The sequence below is a fragment of the Pongo pygmaeus genome, chromosome 6 (genome assembly GCF_028885625.2).
Source record: "Pongo pygmaeus isolate AG05252 chromosome 6, NHGRI_mPonPyg2-v2.0_pri, whole genome shotgun sequence".
NCBI classification, from domain to species: Eukaryota; Metazoa; Chordata; class Mammalia; order Primates; family Hominidae; genus Pongo; species Pongo pygmaeus.
In genome coordinates, this window is record NC_072379.2 from 42,540,348 (window position 1) to 42,562,658 (window position 22,311).

The window sequence follows — 22,311 nt, forward strand, 5'->3', positions numbered from 1 at the left end:
AGCAAGGTTGGGCTCCATGCAGCCTTCACCCCAGGCACTAGCAGGTGACACCTCAAGTCAACCACATCTGCCTAGCAGCTCTGGGGCACAGGAGGAACCTAATTCCCTGGATGCTCGGTGGGTGTCAGGTACCTGACGCCACACAGTGGGCCATCCTATGTAGGCAGAGGCTCCCTGAAGCTGGGAGCAGGGCAGCCCTTGGCCTCTCCCAGAGGAAGTGGAACACAGGAAGGCTCCAAATTCAGTCCCATCTTAACATTTAGCCTCTTCCTGGTGGCTGATCATCATCAGCTGCAGTCTCAGGGTGAGGGTGCTCACCCCAGACACAGAGCAGAGGCAGACCCCGGGCAGGTGGCGGGGTGGTATTCCCACATGGGAGCATTCAGGCTACAGCAGGGCAGGTCAGAGCTGCGAGCCTGTGTAGACCAAACTGGGAATTCGTGGTCCAAAAGCATATTTGTTCTTCAGAGACACGGATGAGCTGGGACAGAAAATAGGGGAAGACAACAGGCCAAGGCCACTCTGTGTTACTTTTCCTGAAGTCAGAATCAGTTGAGGCACACACTGAGGCCTGCAGGCATCGAGTGAGCCGCGTGGAGGAACATGTTGTGTCTGCTGTTTTCGAATACCCAGGGTGGGAGCTTGGCCCTCCGCATCCCTACTTCCCATAGCCCAGGCAGAGGGACAGAGAAATGGAGTGGGGAGCACAGAGCAGGCTCCAACAAGACTACTTCCCTGCTGCCAAACCACCATGATCCACTCTGACTTTGGTCACAAACTCTGCTAAAAACAATTCTCTATGTTCACTGTTCCCAAGGGTCATTCTAAACAGTGGTGGCCACCACCCCTTAGAAGCAAGAGAAAAAGAAAAAAGGCAAATAAATGCAGAAGGCAGCCGGAGCCTCCCAGATGCCCCTGCTCAGGACCCTTCCCCGCAGCTTGGCAGTGGCCACTCAGGGCTTGGCCACAGGCAGGGCTTGGCCACAGGCAGGGCTTGGCTCAGTATCCTGTCACGGGCAAGAGCCAAGCTGTCTGGGAGGGTCGGGGGATGCAGGAAGGATGTGTGGGAATCACCAGGTCATTGCTGCATTTGGGGTGACGGGCTGAGTCTGCCAAGCCGGAGGGAGCCCTGAGGCCTCATCCTCACTGGGGGTCCCATTCCTGGAAGAGTGCTGAATGTCAACTCCCAGGCCTCCTCTTCCAGCAATAAGGAAGCCATGTCTGAGAGGGGAAGGGCAAGATGTGCCCTCAGCCTCACTCAATGAGCTCCACGTAGTTGGCAGGGAACATGCCAAAATGGCCATCCGGCCCATAGCCACGCCACCAGCCTTCGTCGATCACCTCGATGCCCGTGATGAGGTTCTCGGGGTCAAAGGAGATCTCTGTGTCGTCGGCTGCAAAGAGGATGAGCCCAGATGCATATCAGGGGCTCCCTCCCACATCCCACCTGCTCGGGCAGCCCACGGCAGCCCCACCCTGCTAAGAGCTGCTCGCTGCAGCTCTGGTTCCTCCTCAGAAATATCCCTGCCACCCTGCTAAGCCTTGGCCAACACTGCACCCCGTCCCAATGCTGCTCCAGTGACCACACCCCCAGGGCATACCCTCCTACAGAGCATTCCCGAAAAAGGCTATAGTAAACACCAGCCTGCTCCGTGGGGAGCCTCCACCCCATTCTCCAAGGCCTCCACCCAGGGATGCCTGGTGAACCAGCATCCAGGCCTGGCCCACCTCCCTGCTCAGACCCCATGTTCTGCGACAAGGATAGCAAGTGGGATTCACATCAGCGGCCAGCAAATAGCTACGAGGAACACATGGGGAGGTCTGGGCTGTGCAGGACACTCCAGTGCCACAGTCGCCCCCACTCCAGAGGTGCTTCTACCCCTAAATGCACCGCCCACCCTCCTGTCTTCTCTTCCTGATACCCCCTGGTGCCATCTTCCCATAAAATCCCAGACCCTCTTGTCTCCTAACCTCAGGACCCTGTGGTCCGTGCCAGCCAGGCCAGGGCACCTTACCTGCCTGGTAGTCGTACAGGGCACGGGCACAGAGCCCTTGCCCACTGAGCCCCTGGCCCTGAATGTGGTGGTCAATGTGCTCAGAGCCGGCACCTTGCTGCTGCACCTGCCCAGAGATGACAAAGGTGTTACCCCAGACTCAGCCCTTATACCCAGTCGCTGCTCTGCCCCACATGGCTCAGGTCAAGCTGGGAGTATGCAGAGGGCAAGCAGTCTACAGGCTTGGGGGCTGCTGCTGTCCCTGCCCTACCAGAGTACAGAAGCCACAGGACAGTGCACAAATCCCTCAGCCATAGGCTGCAAGGTTCTCTTCCCACCCAGCACCTCCTATAGAGTGGGGCATGCCCTGACAATTTATAACACAGGGCTGCTCCAAAAATGCATGCGCTTTAAAACCTGTTGCATGCCCCCAGAAAACTCAGACGGCACGTGATAAGTGTTCCTGAGTATGCAGCCCCTTCCTGGCCCCAGCCCCACTGTAGGAACCCACCAGTGGGGGCTCCTCGTAGAAGGTCTCCTGCTCTGGGGGTTCCTCATACACAGCCTCCTCTTCTGCCTGCACCAGACATGGAGGAGTGCTGGGCACCGGCTCCTCAGCAGGGAGATCTGCACCAGGGAACAGAGCGGGTTCTCACTCCCACACATCCCCTTTCTCCACTGCTGTCCCCCAGGGTCCCCATGGGGTGACAAGTGCCTTGCCTGCCCTGGGCCTTGAGACGGCAGCAGCTGGCTCTCTGCCAAAGTGGGTCTCTGGTTGGGTGAGCTGCTTCTGCAGGAAGGGGCTCCTCAGCTTGCCTGCAAACCCGGGTAAATATATACATCACTTCAGAAACACCACCTGCTGTGCACGCGCATGCATGCACACACACACACGCACCCCACAGCACCCTCCGCCCTGGTGTGCTCGAGGCAGTCTCATGGGGCTTGCTCTGGCTAGTGCAGGAAGAGACCCCAGGGCCATGTGCTATGTGGTGACCTGGTAGACAGCGCAGCCCAATATCTTTTGGAGGCCAAACTGGTGACCAGTGTGGTCACTGATGAGGTCAACGACCCCAGGTGTCCCTTCCCCTCACTCACTCACCCCTATCACCGATACATCTGTCACTAGCCTTGGGGGAGCCCACATAGGACCCCAGGCTCCCCCTCAGCCTGCTGCTGCCTCATGGCCAGGCCCAAAGGGAGATCTCACCAGGCTGAGGACTGGAGATGGAGGTGGTGGTCATGGCCCTCTCCTTCTGCTTGAAAATCTCCCTTGGGTACACGGCAGACTCCTGGAGGGAAGCACACGTTGACCCTTGCAGTGGGCAAAACTTTTACCACCTCTCCCCAGATCACAGCCCCTCCAGCTGTCGGCCCAGTAGCCCCTCAAAAGTGAGTGTGGGGCCAGGAGGGAAAACATGTTCTCAGGTGAGAAGTCATTTAAAAATAAAAAGTAACTTTAAAAAAGGAAGTAAAACACAGAAGCCGAGGGGCTCACAGGGCCTCCCCCAGGACCAGGTGTGGTCCAAGCCCGAAGCTTCCGCCTTTGGCTTTCCTGTCTACTGCCACCTCTTGAGGTGCCCAGATTCCAAACTGCCCCAGCTGACTGCAGGGCAGCCTCTGCCCAGGTCTGGGCTGGGCCCTCAACCCAAGATCAGGGACTTCTGCTTGTGGCCAGGACAGGTCCAAACAAGTAGAGCACCCCCATCTTACCTGCTCATCTCGGTTCCTTGAAACCACTTCTTGCTGTTGCTCCCACGTCCTGCTGGGAAGGGCCGGGTGGGGCACAGCTGAGGCACAGTCACAGCTTCTCATGCCACACCCCTTAGTCCTCCTCGCCTCCATGGGATGGAGTGGGTGCCCAGCAATGCCTCGGGGTGGGTCCCCCAGGCCAGCCTCCACCTCTGGCTCACCTCTGGGGGCTGGCCTCGCCACCCTGCTCCTGATAGCGCTGCTCCCGGCGTGCAGCCTCACGCAGCTCACGCTCCCGGCGCTCCTGCTCCAGCTGCCGCTGCGCCTCCTCGGCCCGCCGCTTTTCCTCTAGCCGACGGTTCTCCTCCTCCTTCTGCAGGGAGAGCCACTGCCCGCTCAGCCCTGTGCTGACACTTCAGCCTAATCCCCTGCCCAGGACTGGGTTTTAGGCACATGGCCAAAGACGGGCACCAGAGCCAGTCGCTCATTAGCCTTGTGGCTTAACCTACCCGAGCCTCAGTGTGACCATCTGTAATGGGCACCAAGGAGAGTGGATGCTGCACGAGCTCACTTGTGAGGAAAGCTGAGCCACAGCAGGCAGAACACTCCCACGTGCCCAGCACGCCCCGGGGCAGCACTCACCTCTGCTTTGGCCCAGAAGCTGTCTTTACCAACCCTTTTAATCTCAGACACGGCATTGGTCTTCTGGTACACAGAGCCCTGTAGGAGACAGCACTCATTAGAGACCTGGACCCAGGTGGAAGGCCAGGCCCACAGGCACCAGATGAGAGAATACGCTAAACTTGTGACAGCACAGGTGAGTGCTGCTAGGACTGGACCCAGCAGAGGCAACAGAGCACTGCCCAGTGACCCTCAAGGAGACACACACCAAGATGACCTGAAAGAAGCCCAGGACACTGCCCCAAGGGGGATGCTCAATCCCAGACAACACTAGAGGGGTCTGGTGGTCTTTGTCCCTCATGGATGGGGGCCAGGGCAAGAAAGGCCCCCATACCCCACCTGCAAACTCCTAGACATTGGACAGTTCTGAGGCAGGCCTCTGACCAGGGGCACTCAGACAGCTGACTAGCACAAGAGGATCCAAGGAATCACGTCTAACCACACATATGCAGACGCAGCTCCCAGCCATCAGCTCCACACAGCACTGGGGCCACAGGCCCACAGGTATCTCCCGTGACTCCAAGGGTCCTGCTCTGGTTTCAGGCTCCGCCTTGATGCCTCTTTTAGTTCCTCCACAGTGGCTACCTCCAGGGGCAGCCCAGGATGTGCCAGTGCCACGACTTTGAGGGCAGCCAGACTATCATAGCCATGCATCCTGCAGAGCCTCCACTCTGACCACACAGGCTGGGCTCCAGAGGAAGGCTGCAGAACAGCTAGTCCAACCCCTAGGCAAGGTCAGAGGGCTATTCCTGCTCATCTGGTCAGTGGGCAATCACCACAGCTCAGGGGTTACCATCTGCAGAAACTAAGCAGGCATGGGCCCAGCCAGCCTGGGTGCTGGGAAGTGCATATTCCTGGCCCCCTGCCCTCAGGCCCTGAGCAACAAAAGGGTTGGCGAGGGGCAGGCAGCACTCACCACTGGGGCCTGGGGTCCCGCATCCTGGAAGCGGCCACTCTCCTTGTGAAAGCTGTAGTTGGCACCTGAAGCCTTGGCCACCTTCTCCATGATGCACTCAGGCTCCACATCCTCCTCGGCCCGTGCGTTGATGGTCACATGGGCCCCCTGCAGCAGGAGCAGCACTTGAAAGACGGGCTTTGCAAGCGCAGGAGATGGGCCAAACTCCTGTCAGTCCACACAGCACGGGCCACTACTACACCACACAGGACTGGAATCAGGAAACCAGAAGGCACCTGTCTGGCTGCTGAAAACTGAGGCACGAGTTCCCCTCAAGGGCTCAAACAAACCAACTTGGAGCAAACCCCTCATTCTTGTCCCAGTTCACGTGAGACCCTTGCCCTCCACTGTGCTATCCAGTGGTTCCTTCTGTAGCTGTTCCCTGCTGTATATCAGTAGACAGCCCAGGCATGATTTGCATCAAAGGCCTTCCTTCTAATCAATGAAAACTAATTTTAAATGCCATCTGGAAGCCACAAAAGACCCTGAATAGCTAAAGCAATCCGAAGCAAAAAGTACAAAGCTGGAGGCTTCACGCTACCTGATTTCAAATGAAACTACAAAACTACAGTAAGCAAAACAGCATGGTACTGGCATAAACACAGATACATAGAACAATGGAAACTAACAGAGCACCCACACACACAGCCAACTCATTTTTAACAAAGGTGACAGGAACATACACTGGGGAAAGGACGGTCTCTTTCATAAACAGGGCTAGGAAAATTGGATATCCATATGCAGAAGAATGAAACTAAATCTTCATCTTTCACCATATTAAAAAAAAACTCAAAATGGATTAAAAAGACTTAAATGTAAGACCTGAAACTATGAAACTACTCAAAGAAAACATTGGAGAGATGCCCCTGGACATTGGTCTGGGCAAAGTTTTTTTTGGGTTAAGACCTCAAAAGCCCAGGCAACAAAAGCAAAAATAAGCCAATCGGACTACATCAAGGTAAAAGGCTTCTGCACAGCAAATGAAACAATCAACAAAGTAAACAGACAACCTACAGAATGGGAGAAAATATCTTCAAACTATCCATCTGACAAGGAATTAGTGATCAGAATATATAAGGAACTCAAACAACTCAGTAGCAAAAAAATAATAATCTGATTTTAAAATGGGCAAAAGACCTTAACAGATATTTCTCGAAAGATGATATACACATGGCTAACTACATATGAAAAAATGCTCAACATCACTAACCATCATCAGGGAAATGCAAACCAAAACCATAATGGGCTATCATCTCACCACAGTTAGAATGGCTATTATAAAAAATATAAAAAAAAAAATGCTAGCAAGGATGTGGAGAAAGGGAAATTTTTATACACTGTTGGTAGGAATGTAAAGTAGTACAGCCATTATAAAAACAGTATGGTTTTTTGGGGTTTTTTTTTTTGAGACAGAGTCTTACTCTGTTGCCCAGGCTGGAGCGCAGTGGCACAATCTCGGCTCACTGCAACCTCCACCTCCCAGGTTCAAGAGATTCTCTGCCTCAGCCTCCTGAGTAGCTGGGATTACAGGTGCCCACCACCATACCTGGCTAATTGTTGTATTTTTTTGGTAGAGATGGGGTTTCACCATGTTGGCCAGGCTGGTCTCGAACTCCTGACCTCAGGTAATCTGCTCACCTTGGCCTCCCAAAGTGCTGGGATTACAGGCGTGAGCCATTGCGCCCAGACAACAGTATGGTTTTTAAAACAGTATTTTAGTCCTACTAAAAGCAGAACTACCATATGATCTAGCAATCCAACTGCTGGGGATACATCCAACTCTGAAGTTCAGCACTATTAACAATAGCCAAGATACGGAATCAACCAAAACGTCCATCAATGGATGAAAGGGTAAAGAAAATTTAGTATATAAACATGAGGGAATATTATTCAGCCATAAAACAGAATGACATCCTGTCATTTGCAGCAACATGGATGGAACTGGAGGTCATAATGTTAAGGGAAATAAGCCAGGCACAGAAGACAAGTATTGCATGTTCTCACTCATATGTGGGAGCTAAAAAAGTGTGGGTATCATGGAGGGAGAGAGTAGAATGGTGGTTACCAGGGGTTGGGAAGGGCATGGGGGAGAGAAAATGAAGAGAAGTTGCTTAACAGGTACAAAAGTACAGTTAAATAGAAGGAATAAATTCTAGTATTCAATAGTACAGAAGGGAAATTATAGTTAACAATAATTTTGTGTATTTCAAATTAGCTAGAAGAGAAAAATTGTAATGTTCGCAACACAAAGAAAAGATAAATGTTTGAGGTGATGAACATGCTAATTACCCTGATTCATCGTATACATTGTATACAGGTATCAAAATATGACATGTATGCAAAAAATACGTACAACTATTATATATCAATTTATAAAAACTCTGGGCCGGACGCGGTGGCTCTCGCCTGTAATCCCAGCACTTTGGGAAGCTGAGGAGGGCAGATCACTTGAGGTCAGGGATTCCAGACCAGCCTGGCCAACATGGGGAAACCCCATCTCTACTAAAAATACAAAACTTAGCCAGGCATGGTGGCAGGCACCTGTAATCCCAACTACTCAGGAGGCTGAGGCAGGAAAATCACTTGAACCTGGGAGGCAGAGGTTGCAGTGAGCCAAGATTGTGCCACTGCATTCCAGCCTGGGTGACAGAGTAAGACTCTGTCTCAAAACAAACAAACAAAAAACAAAACAACAACAACAAAAAACTCTGATAAAAGAATGCCATGCATGTTTTCTACAAAAAGTAAGCCAATGATTTCTTCATGAGAAGCCAGACCCATGACCTCATTCACTGTTACTATACAGGTTGAGCATCCCTAACCTAAAATTCTGAAATCTGAACTGCTCCAATGAACATTTCCTTTAAGCATTATGTCAGCACTCAAAAAATCTCAGATTCTGGGCCGGGCATGGTGGCTCACGCCTGTAGTCCTAGCACTTTGGGAGGCCGAGGCGGGCAAATCACAAGGTCAGGAGATCGAGACCATCCTGGCTAACACGGTGAAACCCTGTCTCTACTAAAAATACAAAAAATTAGCTGGGCGTGGTGGCGGGTGCCTGTAGTCCCAGCTAATTGGGAGGCTGAGGCAGGAGAATGGTGTGAACCCGGGAGGCAGAGCTTGCAGTGAGCCGAGATCACGCCACTGCACTCCAGCCTGGGCAACAGAGCGAGACTCCATCTCAAAAAAAAAAAAAAAAAAATTCAGATTCTGGAGAATTTCGGATTTTGGATGCTGAACTGCAAATATTCCCAAATCTGAAAAAATCCAAAACATTTCTGGTCCTAAGCATTTCAGATAAAGGATACTCAAACCTGTATACTTGATAAGCTGGGAATTCTCTTATCAGCTCCTAGATGGAAACTGAGGTATAGCTGAAGAAATGTTGGCAGAACAAGAAATCAAAATTCTGAGTCTCCTTTGCCAGAGAAATGCAACCAGAGAAATGCAAAAAGTTACCTGACAAGTGACCAACAAATGCTTTTGTTACAAATAGTTTTTAAAATTTAAAAAAGTTCTATTATAGGACTGACATAAATCCATGTAGAGGGGGCTGGAAAGGAATGCATCAAAAGGGCACATGCATGCTAAGATGGTGGGCATTCTCCCCTTCCTCCAAATCCTGATGGTATTACTAAGCTATTTAGAGGGATCATAAAACAAAACAGAACCAGGGCCCACCCTTCTCATGGCACCAGCTCCAGCATGGTCCTTTATCCTGCCCCACTGAGGCAGGCCTGTAGGTGGCCCTGGCAACATCCTGACCTCCCATGCACTCACTGACCAAGAGTGAAGCAGCCTCTGGTCATGCCCTGAAGGGCAGGCAGAGAGCATTAGCTATGAGCACACTCCCAACTCCAGTTCTGATTCCCACTTGCTCGCACCCAGGAACCTGCGAGACCTCAAGCCTGTGAGGCCTGTTCCCAGTGAAGCGGGCCTCGCCTGGCCTTACCTTCAGGAAGTTGGCCATGGTGCTGACGTGGCTGGCGCAGGCTCCCTTCCGCACATCATTCACGCCCTCGCCTGTCTGCAACACAAGTATGCCCAGATTGACCCAGGCCTCCCTCAAAGCCACTTCCCACCCCTGGGGACCCAACATCTACCCTGTGTCCCAGAAAAGAGAAAACTGCAACCCCCAAAGCAGAACCTATTATTCTGACTGCATCACATGGGTGAGGTAAGTTCCCATGCCTCCAAGGGGCTCATGGACGCTCCCTGGGCAGGATGGCTACCAGCTTTTGCTGTGGGGGCATTTCATGAATTTTCTTTTTTCATTTTTTTTGGAGATGGAGTCTTGCTCTGTGGCCCAGGCTGGAGTACAGTGGCGCAATATTGGCTCACTGTAACTTCTGCCTCCTGGGTTCAAGCAATTCTCTTGCCTCAGCCTCCCGAGTAGCTGGGACTACAGGTGCACGCTGCCATGCCCAGCTAATTTTTTGTATTTTAGTAGAGATGGGGTTTCACCGTGTTGTTCAGGCTGGTCTCAAACTCCTGAGCTCAGGCAATCCACCCATCTCGGCCTCCCAAAGTTCTAGGATGACAGGTGTGAGCCACTGCACCCAGCCTTCAAGAGTTTTCTTGATCCCCACTAAGGGATCAAGGAGGCCCTGTCCCTGTACTCCCAGGCTCCTAAACACTCCCTCAGGCTCTCTACTCCATCAGAACAACCACCTTCAAGAGCATGGAGCAAGGACTCCCTGTGACTGCTTTTAATCCATTTTGCAGGAAGAACTCTAGGCTTGGAGGGTGAATTCTGCATAGCAAAGCCACAGTTATTCTTTGGGCCACAATGAATCTGTCAACTATTCTGCTCATTCACCAGCTCAGAGCTGTTCTATTGATCTACTAAGTCATGCCAGTAAAACACTTTGTTCCTGAAGTCAAGTCAAAACAGGAAAGAAGACAATGGGGTTTCCTGGGTCACACCTAGATGAAACGGGCTCCACATACCCAGTTGATGAGGACAAATTTGGGCAGTCCGGAGTTGGGGTCCTTCACTCTGCAGAAGGCGTACATCACCTTCCCACTGTTGAGCTCCTCCACCATCTCCTCCAGGCCACCCTCTGCAACAGAGTCACAATGAAGGTCAGGGGTGGCTCTGACATTCCCTGCTGGCCCTGGTCCCACCAGGAAGGGAGGCCGAGCTGCCTCTAAACCAGGGCTTCTCACCTCTACCTGTATCAGAATCTTTCTAGGGGTATGTTTAAAATCAGAGTCCTGGGCACCACCCTCACTAAACTGATTGATGAGAGCTGGGTGGGACCTAGGAGTCTGTGATTCTGACAAGTACCTCAGGTAATCTTTTTTACCCATACTCGTTTAAAAACCACTTCTCTAAACCCAGAGGTAATTCTGGAAATAAAAACAGGGTCATTTCCACGGCAAACCAGCCACCAGACTTCCAAATGGAGGATGTCTACGTCAAAATTTTATTGTTGCCGCAACCTTGCAAAGGGGCCTGGAATAGCAGGGCCTGTAGAGTCACCACTGCCTGCACCTGTGTCTGCTCAAGCTCCAGGGCCACCCAGACCGCCAGACCGGATTGAACATCCTGCAGTGGCATAACTGGCTCAGACCTCAGACTCCAGAAGAGAGGGTGATGGGGACAGAGGGAGCGCAGGAGTGGGCAGCTCTAAACGATTCTCCCTGACACTGAGGCTTAGCCCCCACAAGCTTTCCCAGGTTATACGGAGGAAGAGCTGATCAGGTATTTCAGCTACAGGGCTCCGTATGAGTGGAGGCAGTCATAAGCCCCACTCTGGGGACAGCAAATTGTTGCTTTTTTTTTTTTCTCTTTTATTTTATTTTTTCTTTTTATTATTATTATTATTATTATTATACTTTAGGCTCTATGGTACATGTGCGCAACGTGCAGGTAAATTACATATGTATACATGTGCCATGCTGGTGCGCTGCACCCACCAACTCGTCGTCTAGCATTAGGTATATCTCCCAATGCTATCCCTCCCCCCAAATTGTTGCATTTGTGGCAGAGCCCTGTCCTGTGCCACTAAGAATGATGACAGGAAACTCTCGAGTTGTTGATCCCTGCAACTCCCAGTCACCTGCCACACCACATGTCTACTGTTCAGTGGCAATCCTTCTAGAAAGGGGACACCTCCCGAAAAGGTTGTGAAAGGAAGGGGCTTTCTACCAACAACAGACATCAAACCGTGGAAAACACACTCCGAGTGTTCATTGAACAATGAAGCCATGTCCAGCTCAGGACAGAGGGAGGGGTCAGGCAAGTTCTGGAGGAGGAGCAGTCAGGGGTGTCAGCTGGGGGGCCCACAGGTCACACTCTGACCAAGCCTACCCTGACAGCCTCTGCTCTGTGCTGGCCAAGAGCCTGTCCTTCCTGTAGAGACCCCCAGAGCCTCCCCTGTGACTATCTGCAGTGATACTGCCTCTCCCAGTGAGGATGGGGCCCCTGCAAGCACTCAGCACAAGACCAGGGCAGGACAAAGGGAGAAGAGGATATGTCTGTGGACTTTCTTTCTACCAGCACCAGTTCTGGGACTGGTGAGCTTCCTGCTGCAGCTCCCTACGCAGGCTGCCCGCAAGCTGGAGAGGCCTGTTTCCCTCTCAGCTCTCCCCAAGCAGACAAAGAGAAAGCACTCCCCTGCACCCAGAGGGAAGGAGAGCCAAGGAGGAATGTTTTCACTTACACATATCTGAAACCTAAGGCCTGCCAGAAGTGGCTGGTGAGCACTGGAAGCCCCATGTGGCTCAGTGGACCAAGACGGCTGAGTGCGCTGACCCCTGGTCCTGCCTGTTGTTGGCTCATGTCCTGATCAAGGGGCCAGGGAACCCCCAACGGAGTTAATGTAGGGTGGGTCTGCAGGAGGCAGGTCCGGCCCACTTCCCACCCTCAGTGGAAGAAGGTGTTGGGCCACTGGCAGAGGCCACCTGTGTGATAGAGTCTCCTTCTTCCTGTGCAATAGCTGAAATGCCAGCTGAGATGGACTGCTGATGGTCACAATCCTTTCTCCTTTGCGCACGTCACCCTCCTATCTCCTGGTGTCCCCGAGTCCATTTGGAGTCATACTCACCCCCTGTGCCAGCCACGCGGATGTCGTTGCTGTTGCCTTCATAGGTAAAGAGAGCCCTGAAACGAAACACAAGTGAGCTCTGTAGCCAGCACCTTGGGTTCCATCTCTCCTCACTGCACCCACCATGACTTTCCACTACATCCCAAAGAGCTTGGGCCGACAGTAGCACTGTGAGTGGGCACGGGCCCGTTCTCACTTTGCTCTGACCCGCAGGCAGGTTCTCAGTAGGCAACTGTGCAGCCTTCTCAGCTCTGCAGCTGGGAGGACACTGGCCTGACTTACCATGGGGTGGGGGTTGTGAGGGACAAATCCATGGAGATGGGAGCACACATCTACTATGAGGAAAACATGAGCTGTGGAGTTTCCCAATGACTGCTATACATTCGTGTGTCAAATACTCACCTGGCCACCAGGTATACGGATTTGAAGAGACAAAACATATCTACATATTCCTGAACCTAGAGCACTGAAAAGGAGAAGCAAGTCGGAGAAATACACGCACTGGGCCCCTTGGAAGGCTGCCCACCACTCCTGTGCACGTCTGCCCTGGCTCCAGTGAAGCCTGGTGGGTAGGGCAGCAGGTCCTTCCAGGCTTGAGACTCTTTGGTAAACACAGACTACTACAGGTTGTGTTTATCAGAAACCACAAGGGAATGACACGACATGAAATCACACAGTTAAAACCATGAACCTACCAAGCCCCTCAAGGACAGGTACCCATGAGCAAGTTTTCTATCTAGCAGAGCCTTATCTCTCCATGGGTGACATGGGGCCATGGCTTTCTTTTCCTGTAAGATTAATTATTCATAAGAACTTTGGGCCGGGCGCAGTGGCTCACGCCTGTAATCCCAGCACTCTGGGAGGCCGAGGCGGGCGGATGCGGATCACGAGGTCAGGAGATCGAGACCATTCTGGCTAACACGGTGAAATCCCATCTCTACTAAAAATACAAAAAATCAGCTGGGCGTGGTGGCAGGCACCTGTAGTCCCAGCTACTCAGGAGGTTGAGGCAGGAGAATGGCGTGAACCCGGGAGGCGGGGCTTGCAGTGAGCCAAGATCACGCCACTGCACTCCAGCCTGGGCAACAGAGTGAGACTCCATCTCGAAAAAAAGAAAACTCTGGGCCAGGTGTGGTGGCTCATGCCTGTAATCCCAGGACTTTGGAGGCTGAGGCAGGAGGGTCACTTGAGCCCAGGAGTTTGAGATCAGCCTGGGCAACATGGTGGGACCCTGTCTCTACCAAAAATACAAAAATCAGCCAGGCGTGGTGGCACATGCCTGTAGTCCCAACTACTCAGGAGGCTGAGGTGGGAGGATTGCTTAAGCCTGGGAGGTCGAGGCTACAGTGAGCCATGATGATGCCATTGTACTCCAGCCCAAACAACAGAGTGAAACCCCAACTCTTAAAAACAAAAACAAAACTCCGGTAAAGATTCATTCTGGCTTGCTAATAGCATGAACCTTGCAGCAACTCAACATCCCCAGCAGGGCTGCTGGACATGGGCTGGAGGCACTGACCCACTGGACTGTAAGTCAAAGGCAAAACTCAGTCCAGTGTGTGTCATCTCCCCAGGCTCTAAAGCACAGGCCTGCTGAGGCAGGCCAGACGGAAGCTGCAGGGATAAACAGTCGGACAGGAACCAAATCAGCTTCAATTTGGCCTCCCCAGGGCTTTGCCAATGCCACTGGGCAGAGATGCTTATGCCTGAGAAAAATGGAAGAAATTAGACCCAGGCCCAGTGGATCTGGTTGGTAGGGAGGAGACAGGCCTCTGGGAAAAGGCACTGCTTACCAGGAGGGGAGACAGAATACAGGAGAGAAACACTGAATGAGAAACTCTCAGAGAAAAGGAACTAGAGAAAAGAACACAGAGAAACAAGAGAAAGATTTGGGAGGTGGCACACTGCCAGCATGAGCTAGGGGAACTCCCTGGAGGAAAGAAGCCCATTACTCTTGATGGCCACAAAGCCCTGTTGCATGTTGAATAAAGCCACAAAGCTGGCACAAGCAGCAGGTAACAGAAGATGGCAGCTCAACCCAGCTCTTGCAAGAAGGGACTCAGCCAGCTGCGATGGCTCATGCCTGTAATCCAGCACTTTGGGAGGCCGAGGTGGGCGGATCACCTGAGGTTAGGAGTTTGAGACCAGCCTGGCCAACATGGGAAACCCCGTCTCTACTAAAAATACAAAATTAGCCGCGTGTGGTGGTGGGTGCCAGTAATCCCAGCTACTTGGGACACTGAGGCAGGAAAATCACTTGCACCTGGGAGGCAGAGGTTGCAGTGAGCCAAGATCATGCCACTTCACTCCAGCCTGGGCAACAGAGCAAGACTCTTGTCTCAAAAAAAAAAAAAAAAAAAAAAGGGACTCAGCAGCTAATATAAGAGCCAAGCCCAATGCCTGCCACCTATCTCTCTGACTTGATCCCTGTCTACCCCAGGCCACCTTTAAGAATGTTCCCAGCACAGAGGCTCATTCCCAGTTCAGAGGCCTTTTGAAAGAAGGGCAAAAGAAGTTTCAAATCAACATGAAAAAACATGGTGCACTGGCCTCTGAACAGCAAGGAATATGGAGTGTCAAGCATCTTATAATTCAATCATGCCTTTGAAAATAAGTACTGAGAGCCTACTGCTTACTAGTTACAGGAATGCAGCTATGAACAATCCCTAAAAGGTCCTGCCCATGGAACTTACTTTCTAACAGGAGAAAAAACACACACCTAACACTAACGTACTATTAGAGAGTGAAACAGGTGCTGGAGGTGACACATGAACCAGGTGACAAGAAACCATTCCAAGATATGGAGTAAGCAGGGGCAGGAGACAGATCCAAGACGGAGAGCTGATGTCATGGCTGCTCCCCATTCTATCTGCCCTCCCCAATGCCAGCACTGTGTGTGTGAAACCTCTTATGACCCACCAAACTAGAGACCACCTCTTCTTCCTCTGATATCTCTACCACTTTTTCTGTATGACTCGGTCCATCCTTCATCTAAGCATCTGCCACATATAACAAACGTGCCTCAGGCACCAAGGACAGAAAAAGAGCCCACCCCACCCCTTCTAGTAAGAGATAAAGGTGACAAGAAAACCCATAAGGATTTCCAGCATATTGTGTCTGGTGTGTGTCTGAAGGAAGTCAAACAGAAAGATGGGAAAAAGTGCCTACAAACAAGGAGCTAGGAATCAAGGAAGGCCTCTCTGAGAAGGCAACCTCGGGGCCAAGAAGTGAAGGCTGCGGAGCCACCTGGGACGATGTGGAAAAAGTGTGCTCCATGCAGAGGACGCAGCAGAGCAAGGACTCTGAAGAGGAACCAGCTTATAAGTTTGAGGAAGAGAAAGACGGCCAGAGTGGTGACAAACAGGTGTGGCCACAGTGTGGTAAATGAAAGGGGTGGTAGGTTCTGGGTCATGCAGGGCATCAGCAGGGGAAGGAGTCTAGGCTTTATTCAACATGCAACAGGAAGCCACTGTAGAGTTACAGACACGGAAGTGACATGGTCCAGATATTTTTCTGCAGTGTGCAGGAATCTGCCACACAGTATCTGCTGAGCAACTACCTTAATGGCTGTGACGATGAGGGTGGAGGTCAGTGGGTTATGCTGCTGAGTGACACAATCTGTAGTGCTGCAGGAGCCTGGAGGTAGGGAGGGAGCATGGCATGGCTGTCTGGGCAGATGAGTTCAGTGAGATGGGTGGGTTCTGACTTCATAAGGGGAAAGAGGAGGCTCCACAACCCTCATGAGGGACAGAGAGTAGATGGGGTGGGTAAGCACTGGGCCAGGAGTGGTAGCAGACAGCTCTGGTAAGCAGCCCAAGGAAAGGATAGGAACATAGCAGGTCTGAAGAGGGAAGCCCAAACTGCCAGGTGGGCTGGGAGGCATCATCCCAAACCAGTGATGGTTCCTGAGAAGACTGATGATGAAGAGAGACCTGGAAGGCAGATAGATCAGGAGTGCCAGGAAGCTCCTAGGTAAGTCTGCCAGGGTAAACAGTGATCAAGAGCATGTTAAGAAGCAAAATCTTTAATTTGGCAGGGCTGGAGAGGGGCAAAGATTATTCTGGGTTCTAAAGCCAAGTGGTATGATGTGGACATAATGGGGCACTCATTGCAGAGATACTTTTGACTGGGTTTGAAGTAACAGGAGAGGTCTAAGAGAAACACGAACAGGAATAGGAGAGAGGCAAAACAGAGGGCTGACATCTAGAAACTCTCCTGAGAAAAATAACACTGACTGACGTGGGTAAATCTGAGGGATTATAAAGCAGGCAGAAAACCCTACCAAGGAAGTGACGAGACATCCTTCTTTAGATGCCTCCCAAACAGAATATGTGCTGTTTGGCATAAGGTGCCATCCACGGCACCCAGACCTGACAGGAGAGTCTACAGAGACCCCACAGAACCAAGCAACTGGTGTTCTAAAGCTCTTCCCCTAATGGCCCAGGGCTGAGGAAAAGGCAAAGCCATAACATCCTCAGGGTCACAACAGTACACTGCATAAAAGCCGCTCTGTGCTGAGCACTAGGGAGAGCAGAGGAGATGAGAAAGCACTTATACAAGTGGAGATGGCCACCACACAAGGGGAAAACAGTTGGGAGGGCCTCAGTGCTGACCACAGGGTGGCCCCACCACGACTCAGCCTCCAAGGCCCAGTTTCTATTCCCCAAAGTTGGTCACCTTAGCCCACCATACTCAGCATATTTCTCAGAACTGGGATTTCTCAAAACTGGTCAGTGAAAACAATTTAAGCAAAGGGGAAAGTGAGGATATCTTGGGTGGTAGAGGGAAAATGGGACCTTTTCCCAAATAGATAGCGAGCATCCTACTTTCGTATATCTTCCCATGGCTCAGGCACAGGAAAGAGTACACTTTTTGGAGAAACGAAAGTTCTGAAGTCCACGTTCACAGAGAGTCAAGGACCCAGATCCCCGAGCTCCTCGTCTGAAGCCCCCAGGGCAGGGCTCACATTCACAGCCCGGCTACCAGGCCGCTCTCAAATGCCCATCCCTGAACACAGCATTTGCAAAAAAACGGGCGTGGCTTCCGCCTTCTCAGAGAGGGCTGCGCAGGACCCCCTTCTACAGGGAAGTCCCAGAACTGGAAAGAAGAACCTGGCGAAGCTAGCAAGCACGACTAGGCCGAGGATCCAACATGGAAGCCCGCGGAGCCCACAGTGGGTGGCGAGCGGCAGGGGGAGGGGCGGGGACTCACTGGGTCCCCCCAAGCCGGGTTTAACCTGTCCACGATCGGCGGGGCAAGGGGTCACGAGGGTGAGACAGCACTCCTGCTGCGGTGTGGAGGGGCAGACAGGTAAGCCCCAGGCCACCTGCCTGGGCGCCGCTCCGCGCTCGCGCTCCCGCTGCCGCTCCCCTCGAGTCCCCGGCTCGCCCCAGACAGACCCACCCCTGAGGCAGCCCCTGGCCCGACCCTGGCCCGTCTCGCCGCCCACCAGTCGGTCGGGGACTTCTCGGTGACCACCCGCACGTAGGCCTCCTGCAGCGCTGGCCCGTTCCGGCTCAGGTTCGCCGCCATGACCCGCCCCGCAGTCTCCGCGCCGCTGCTGTAGCTTCCGGGCCGGGCCGCCCCTTTGACAGCCGACAAGCCTCGCCTCCGACAACCGGAAACCCCGCCCCACGGCAGGAAGCGGAAATGGCAGGGGCCAGCTGCACCCGCGGGTCCTAGCTAGCCGTCCGGCCGGCTAGTCTACCATCAGGGTCCCGCGAATGCCGAAGGACAAGCAGGAGAAGGGAGGACCCGGCCTTCTGTTTGTCCTCAGGGAGGGATCCTGGGGCGCAGACTAGCCCGTCTTCTGGTCCCACCCAAACGGTAGCTCGACTTGGAAGCCTGGCCTCGGGGACCCAGTCCAGCCCTGGCTAGCTGCTCTCACAGCACCGTGCTCATTGTTTTCTAAATTTGTTATGTCGATGCGCTTATTTGAGAGATCTTGGGTTCACTGCAGTCTCCCTCCAGACGAGGTCTTTAGCCTGTTTGTGGACCCTCAACAGTTTGATCTGTGAATGAAACATGCATAAATGTATGAATACACGAATAAATGAGTGCTAAGTGACGATCACACCGCTACAAACCTAACTGAAAGTGACTTTGTGCTTTCTCACTCTCACCTGAGTTTTTCCCTCTGCAGTTTGGTCGAGGCCAGGATAGTGGAGGCATGAAGAGAACCTGTCTTGTGCTTCACCTGCACATCTGGCTGGTCGCCCCTAGAAGGTGTCAGTAATTCCTCAATCTGCTCCCCTCCTCCTGGGAGCACCAGTTTTTCCATCCACAAATCTGCATACACTTGACTGAACTAGCTTCTTATCTGCATGATAGAGAAATATGCCAAAGCGCAAGGCAGCTCACAGCTTCTTTCCTCCCATGGAGAATAACTCCCCTGCCTCTTTAAAATATAAATCCTGCCGGGCGCGGTGGCTCACGCCTGTAATCCCAGCACTTTGGGAGGCCGAGGTGGACGAATCACGAAGTCAGGAGATCGACACCATCCTGGCTAACACGGTGAAACCCCGTCTCTACTAAAAATACAAAAAATTAGCCGGGCGTGGCGGCGTGCGCCTGTAGTCCCAGCTACTCGGGAGGCTGAGGCAAGAGAATGGCGTGAACCAGGGAGGCGGAGCTTGCACTGAGCCGAGATAGCGCCACTGCACTCCAGCCTGGGCGACAGGGCGGGACTCTGTCTCAAAAAAAAAAAAAAAAAATATATATATATATATATACACTATATAGTATATATATATAGTATATACTATATATATACACTATATAGTATATATATAGTATATACTATATATATACTATATAGTGTATATATATACTATATATGTGTATATATAGTATATATACATATATAGTGTATATATACTATATATAGTGTATATATATAGTATATATATACACTATATATAGTGTATATATAGTGTATATATATACTATATATGTGTATATATATACTATATATAGTATATATGTGTATATATATACTATATATGTGTATATATATATACACTATATATAGTATATATAGTGTGTGTGTATATATATCCACAGTCCCTTAAATCCAGATGTGTTTTGGAATTCAATCTAAGATTTCAGAAAAGTTATACCATGTATGTCCTGTATACTCTGTAAGCCCTTATCACAGGATCTGGAGAGGAACTGGTAATCACACATGTTCATGCTTTTGCTGTGATATGTGTGAATAATCAGCAAAGTGGAATATAAGAAGACTCTAAATATCCTCATGGCAATTAAGGTCAGTTTTTGCTACCAAATGAACTACCAAAATCTTAAGGTGTTTGAGTCTGGATGGTGCAGATAAGGACTTGTGGACCTAATTTGGACAAAAACATGGTTCACTTGTTATGCCCATTTTTCTTTCTGTTCACATCATTGTTGCTTGTTGTCTTGTTTGTTTTGTGCTGCTGTAACAAAGTACCACAGACTATGTAATTTACATAGAACAGAAATTTATTTTCTCACAGTTCTGGAGGCTGGGAAGTCCAGGGTCATGGCACTAGTATCTGGTGAGGGGCTTCTTGCTGCATCATAACATGGTGAAAGGGCAAAGAGGATGAGAGAGAGAAAAAAAGGGGCCAAACTCATTCTTTTTTTTTTGTTTTTTGAGATGAAGTCTCACTCTGTAGCCAGGCTGGAATGCAGTGACTGCGAACTCAGCTCACTGCAACCTCCACCTCCCAAGTTCAAGCAATTCTCCTGCCTCAGCCTCCTGAGTAGCTGGGACTACAGGCACGTGCCACCATGCCCAGCTAATTTTTGTATTTTTAGTAGAGATGGGGTTTCACCATGTTGGCCAGGATGGTCTCGAGCTCTTGACCTCGTGATCTGCCCACCTTGGCCTCCCAAAGTACTGGGATTACAGGTGTGAGCCACCCTGCCCGGCCCAAAACTCAGTCTTTTCTAATGAACCTGAGGCAGGAGAATAGGGGCTGGAAGCAGGGAACAGAACGCCAATTCACACTAACCTCCTAGAACCAAACCAAAAGGAAAACGCCTACTTATGACCAAGTAACAAAAGGACCACAGGCTACTTCTTTTGCAACCCCCACCCCCACACCTTTTTCTGCATGGTAGATGAAAAATTGAAAGTACCTCTGATTGGTCCCTTCCCACAACCAATCAGGCTGGTCATGGGCCAAGTCTTCATTTGCGTGGGAGTATAATTTTGTAACTTCACTTCAGCCTTTCCGCAATCAATCAGAGGTTTGTATAGGGTGTAACTTTGAAACTTCACTTTGGCCTCTGCTAGGTCCCCTCCCTCAACCAATCGGACTGATTGTGGACACTACTTCATTTACAAGGGTGTACACCAAGTAACCAATGGGAAACCTCTAGAGGATATTTAACCCCCCAAAAATTCTGTAACCAGGCTCTTGAGCCACTTGCTCAAGCCACTTCCACCCTGTGAAGTGTACCTTCATTTTCAATAAATCTCTGCTTTTGTTGCTTCATTCTTTCCTGGCTTTCTTTGTGCATTTTGTCCAATTCTTTGTTCATGACACCAAGAACCTGGACACCCTTCTTGGGTAACAAACCCACTTCCAAAATAATGGCATTGATCCATTCATGAGAGCCTCAGCATCTCCCACCTCGCACCACTCAACACCATCACACTGGAGATCAAGCCTCTAAGATATGAACTTTGGTGGATACATTTGAACCACTGCCTTGTCTTACAGGCAGAAGCTCTGACATTTCTGAGAGGAAAACAGTTACTTCATCCTGACCTGGAGAAGTCTCAAGTTCTGGCAAAATATCTCTTCTCCTCAGCAGTCCAGTCTGCAGCCTTCACCCCTCCTTTGAATTCGTCTTGGATCTTCTTTTCAATCTTTTCTCTTTTCCACAGTGCAGGTCTCCCTAATTCTCTACTTTGACTTCACTACTGTTTACATTAGAAAAAGTGAATTTACATAAATAGAGGCTCTCCAGATCTCCTAATTTTCAGTCTTTTCCCCCCTTACTTCAGTAACATCTCTGCTTGTTTTTCCCTCAGACCAGACCCTCAGGTGACTTTCTGCCCCCTCATCCCTCTGCCCCCGGTCTCCATATTCTAGAGGAGTTTGGCCATCAGTCTTATGGTACTTATACCGTCTTCTCTTTGGTGAACATATCTTTTTTTCTCTTCTTTGTCTGGGAATACTCCTATTTAATCACCTTCTAGTTGTCAGGTTCCTTCACCCGCTTGGCCACCAGTCCCAGGTGGAAGCCCTAGGAGGTCTGGGAGCACTTTTCAAATTTTAGTCTACCTGAGGAGAAGCTACCCTTACCTGAAACCAGGTTGTGCAGGCCAAAGAAGCAGGTCTCTGTGTTCTGGAACTAGATCAGCTCAGTGAGGTGACCAGACTCCATGTAGAGAAGACTATAAGGAGGAGTCTCTCTGGTGGTGAGAACTTTGAGGGAGCATGATACTGCTTCCTGTTGTAGTACATGGAAACCTGTTTCAGCTTGATAGGCCAGGGAAAGCCTCAGAGGAGGTAACTAACCCTGGAGCAGAGACTGGGTTCTGAGGTAGGAGCCAGCTTAATTGGTCTGAGAAGTGGGACACAGGGAGAAGGAGAGGCCAAGGGAAGGGCTTTGGGTTTTATTCTATGTGTAATGGAAACCCTGATGGGTTTTAAAGAGGAGAGGATGTGGCCTGCCATATGTAGACCACCTCACCCTTATCCCTCTCATGCTCCCATTTTTCTTGTTTAAGTTTCCTGTTGGCTGTCCTGTAACCACTCAATGGGTTCTTCTTTCCTGTTGCTCAGATACAGCTGATCTATCAAGATCAGAGAAAGAGTATAATACACAAAGAGCCAGCTAAATGGGAGACTAGGGTTTTATTATTACTCAAATCAGCCTCCCCCAAAATTTGGAGGCTAAGATTTTTAAAGAATAGTTTGGCAGGCAGGGGGCTAGGGAA

The 22,311-nt window shown here is 50.8% G+C and overlaps 1 protein-coding gene across 4 annotated transcripts; it reads right to left on the reverse strand.

Annotated features, from left to right (window-relative positions):
• Window positions 1–494: 494 nt before the first annotated feature.
• DBNL (drebrin like) lies at window positions 495–18,007 on the reverse strand. 4 transcript variants are annotated; one of them, XM_054494776.2, is made up of 13 exons: window positions 17,824–18,007; window positions 12,375–12,430; window positions 10,273–10,385; window positions 9,275–9,349; window positions 5,284–5,430; window positions 4,329–4,406; window positions 3,908–4,059; window positions 3,708–3,756; window positions 3,205–3,286; window positions 2,715–2,810; window positions 2,506–2,621; window positions 2,016–2,121; window positions 495–1,394 (listed from the first exon to the last, which is right to left on the reverse strand). In XM_054494776.2, the coding sequence occupies exons 1-13, from the start codon at window positions 17,904–17,906 to the stop codon at window positions 1,255–1,257; spliced, it is 1,293 nt and encodes a 430-aa protein (XP_054350751.1). In that variant the 5' UTR covers window positions 17,907–18,007; the 3' UTR covers window positions 495–1,254. The 4 variants fall into 4 exon arrangements, with proteins under 4 accessions (XP_054350751.1, XP_054350750.1, XP_063523431.1 ...); XM_054494775.2 differs by having other exon boundaries at window positions 3,708–3,759; window positions 17,824–18,002; XM_063667361.1 differs by lacking the exon at window positions 5,284–5,430 and having other exon boundaries at window positions 17,824–17,989.
• Between the last annotated feature and the right edge of the window lie 4,304 nt (window positions 18,008–22,311).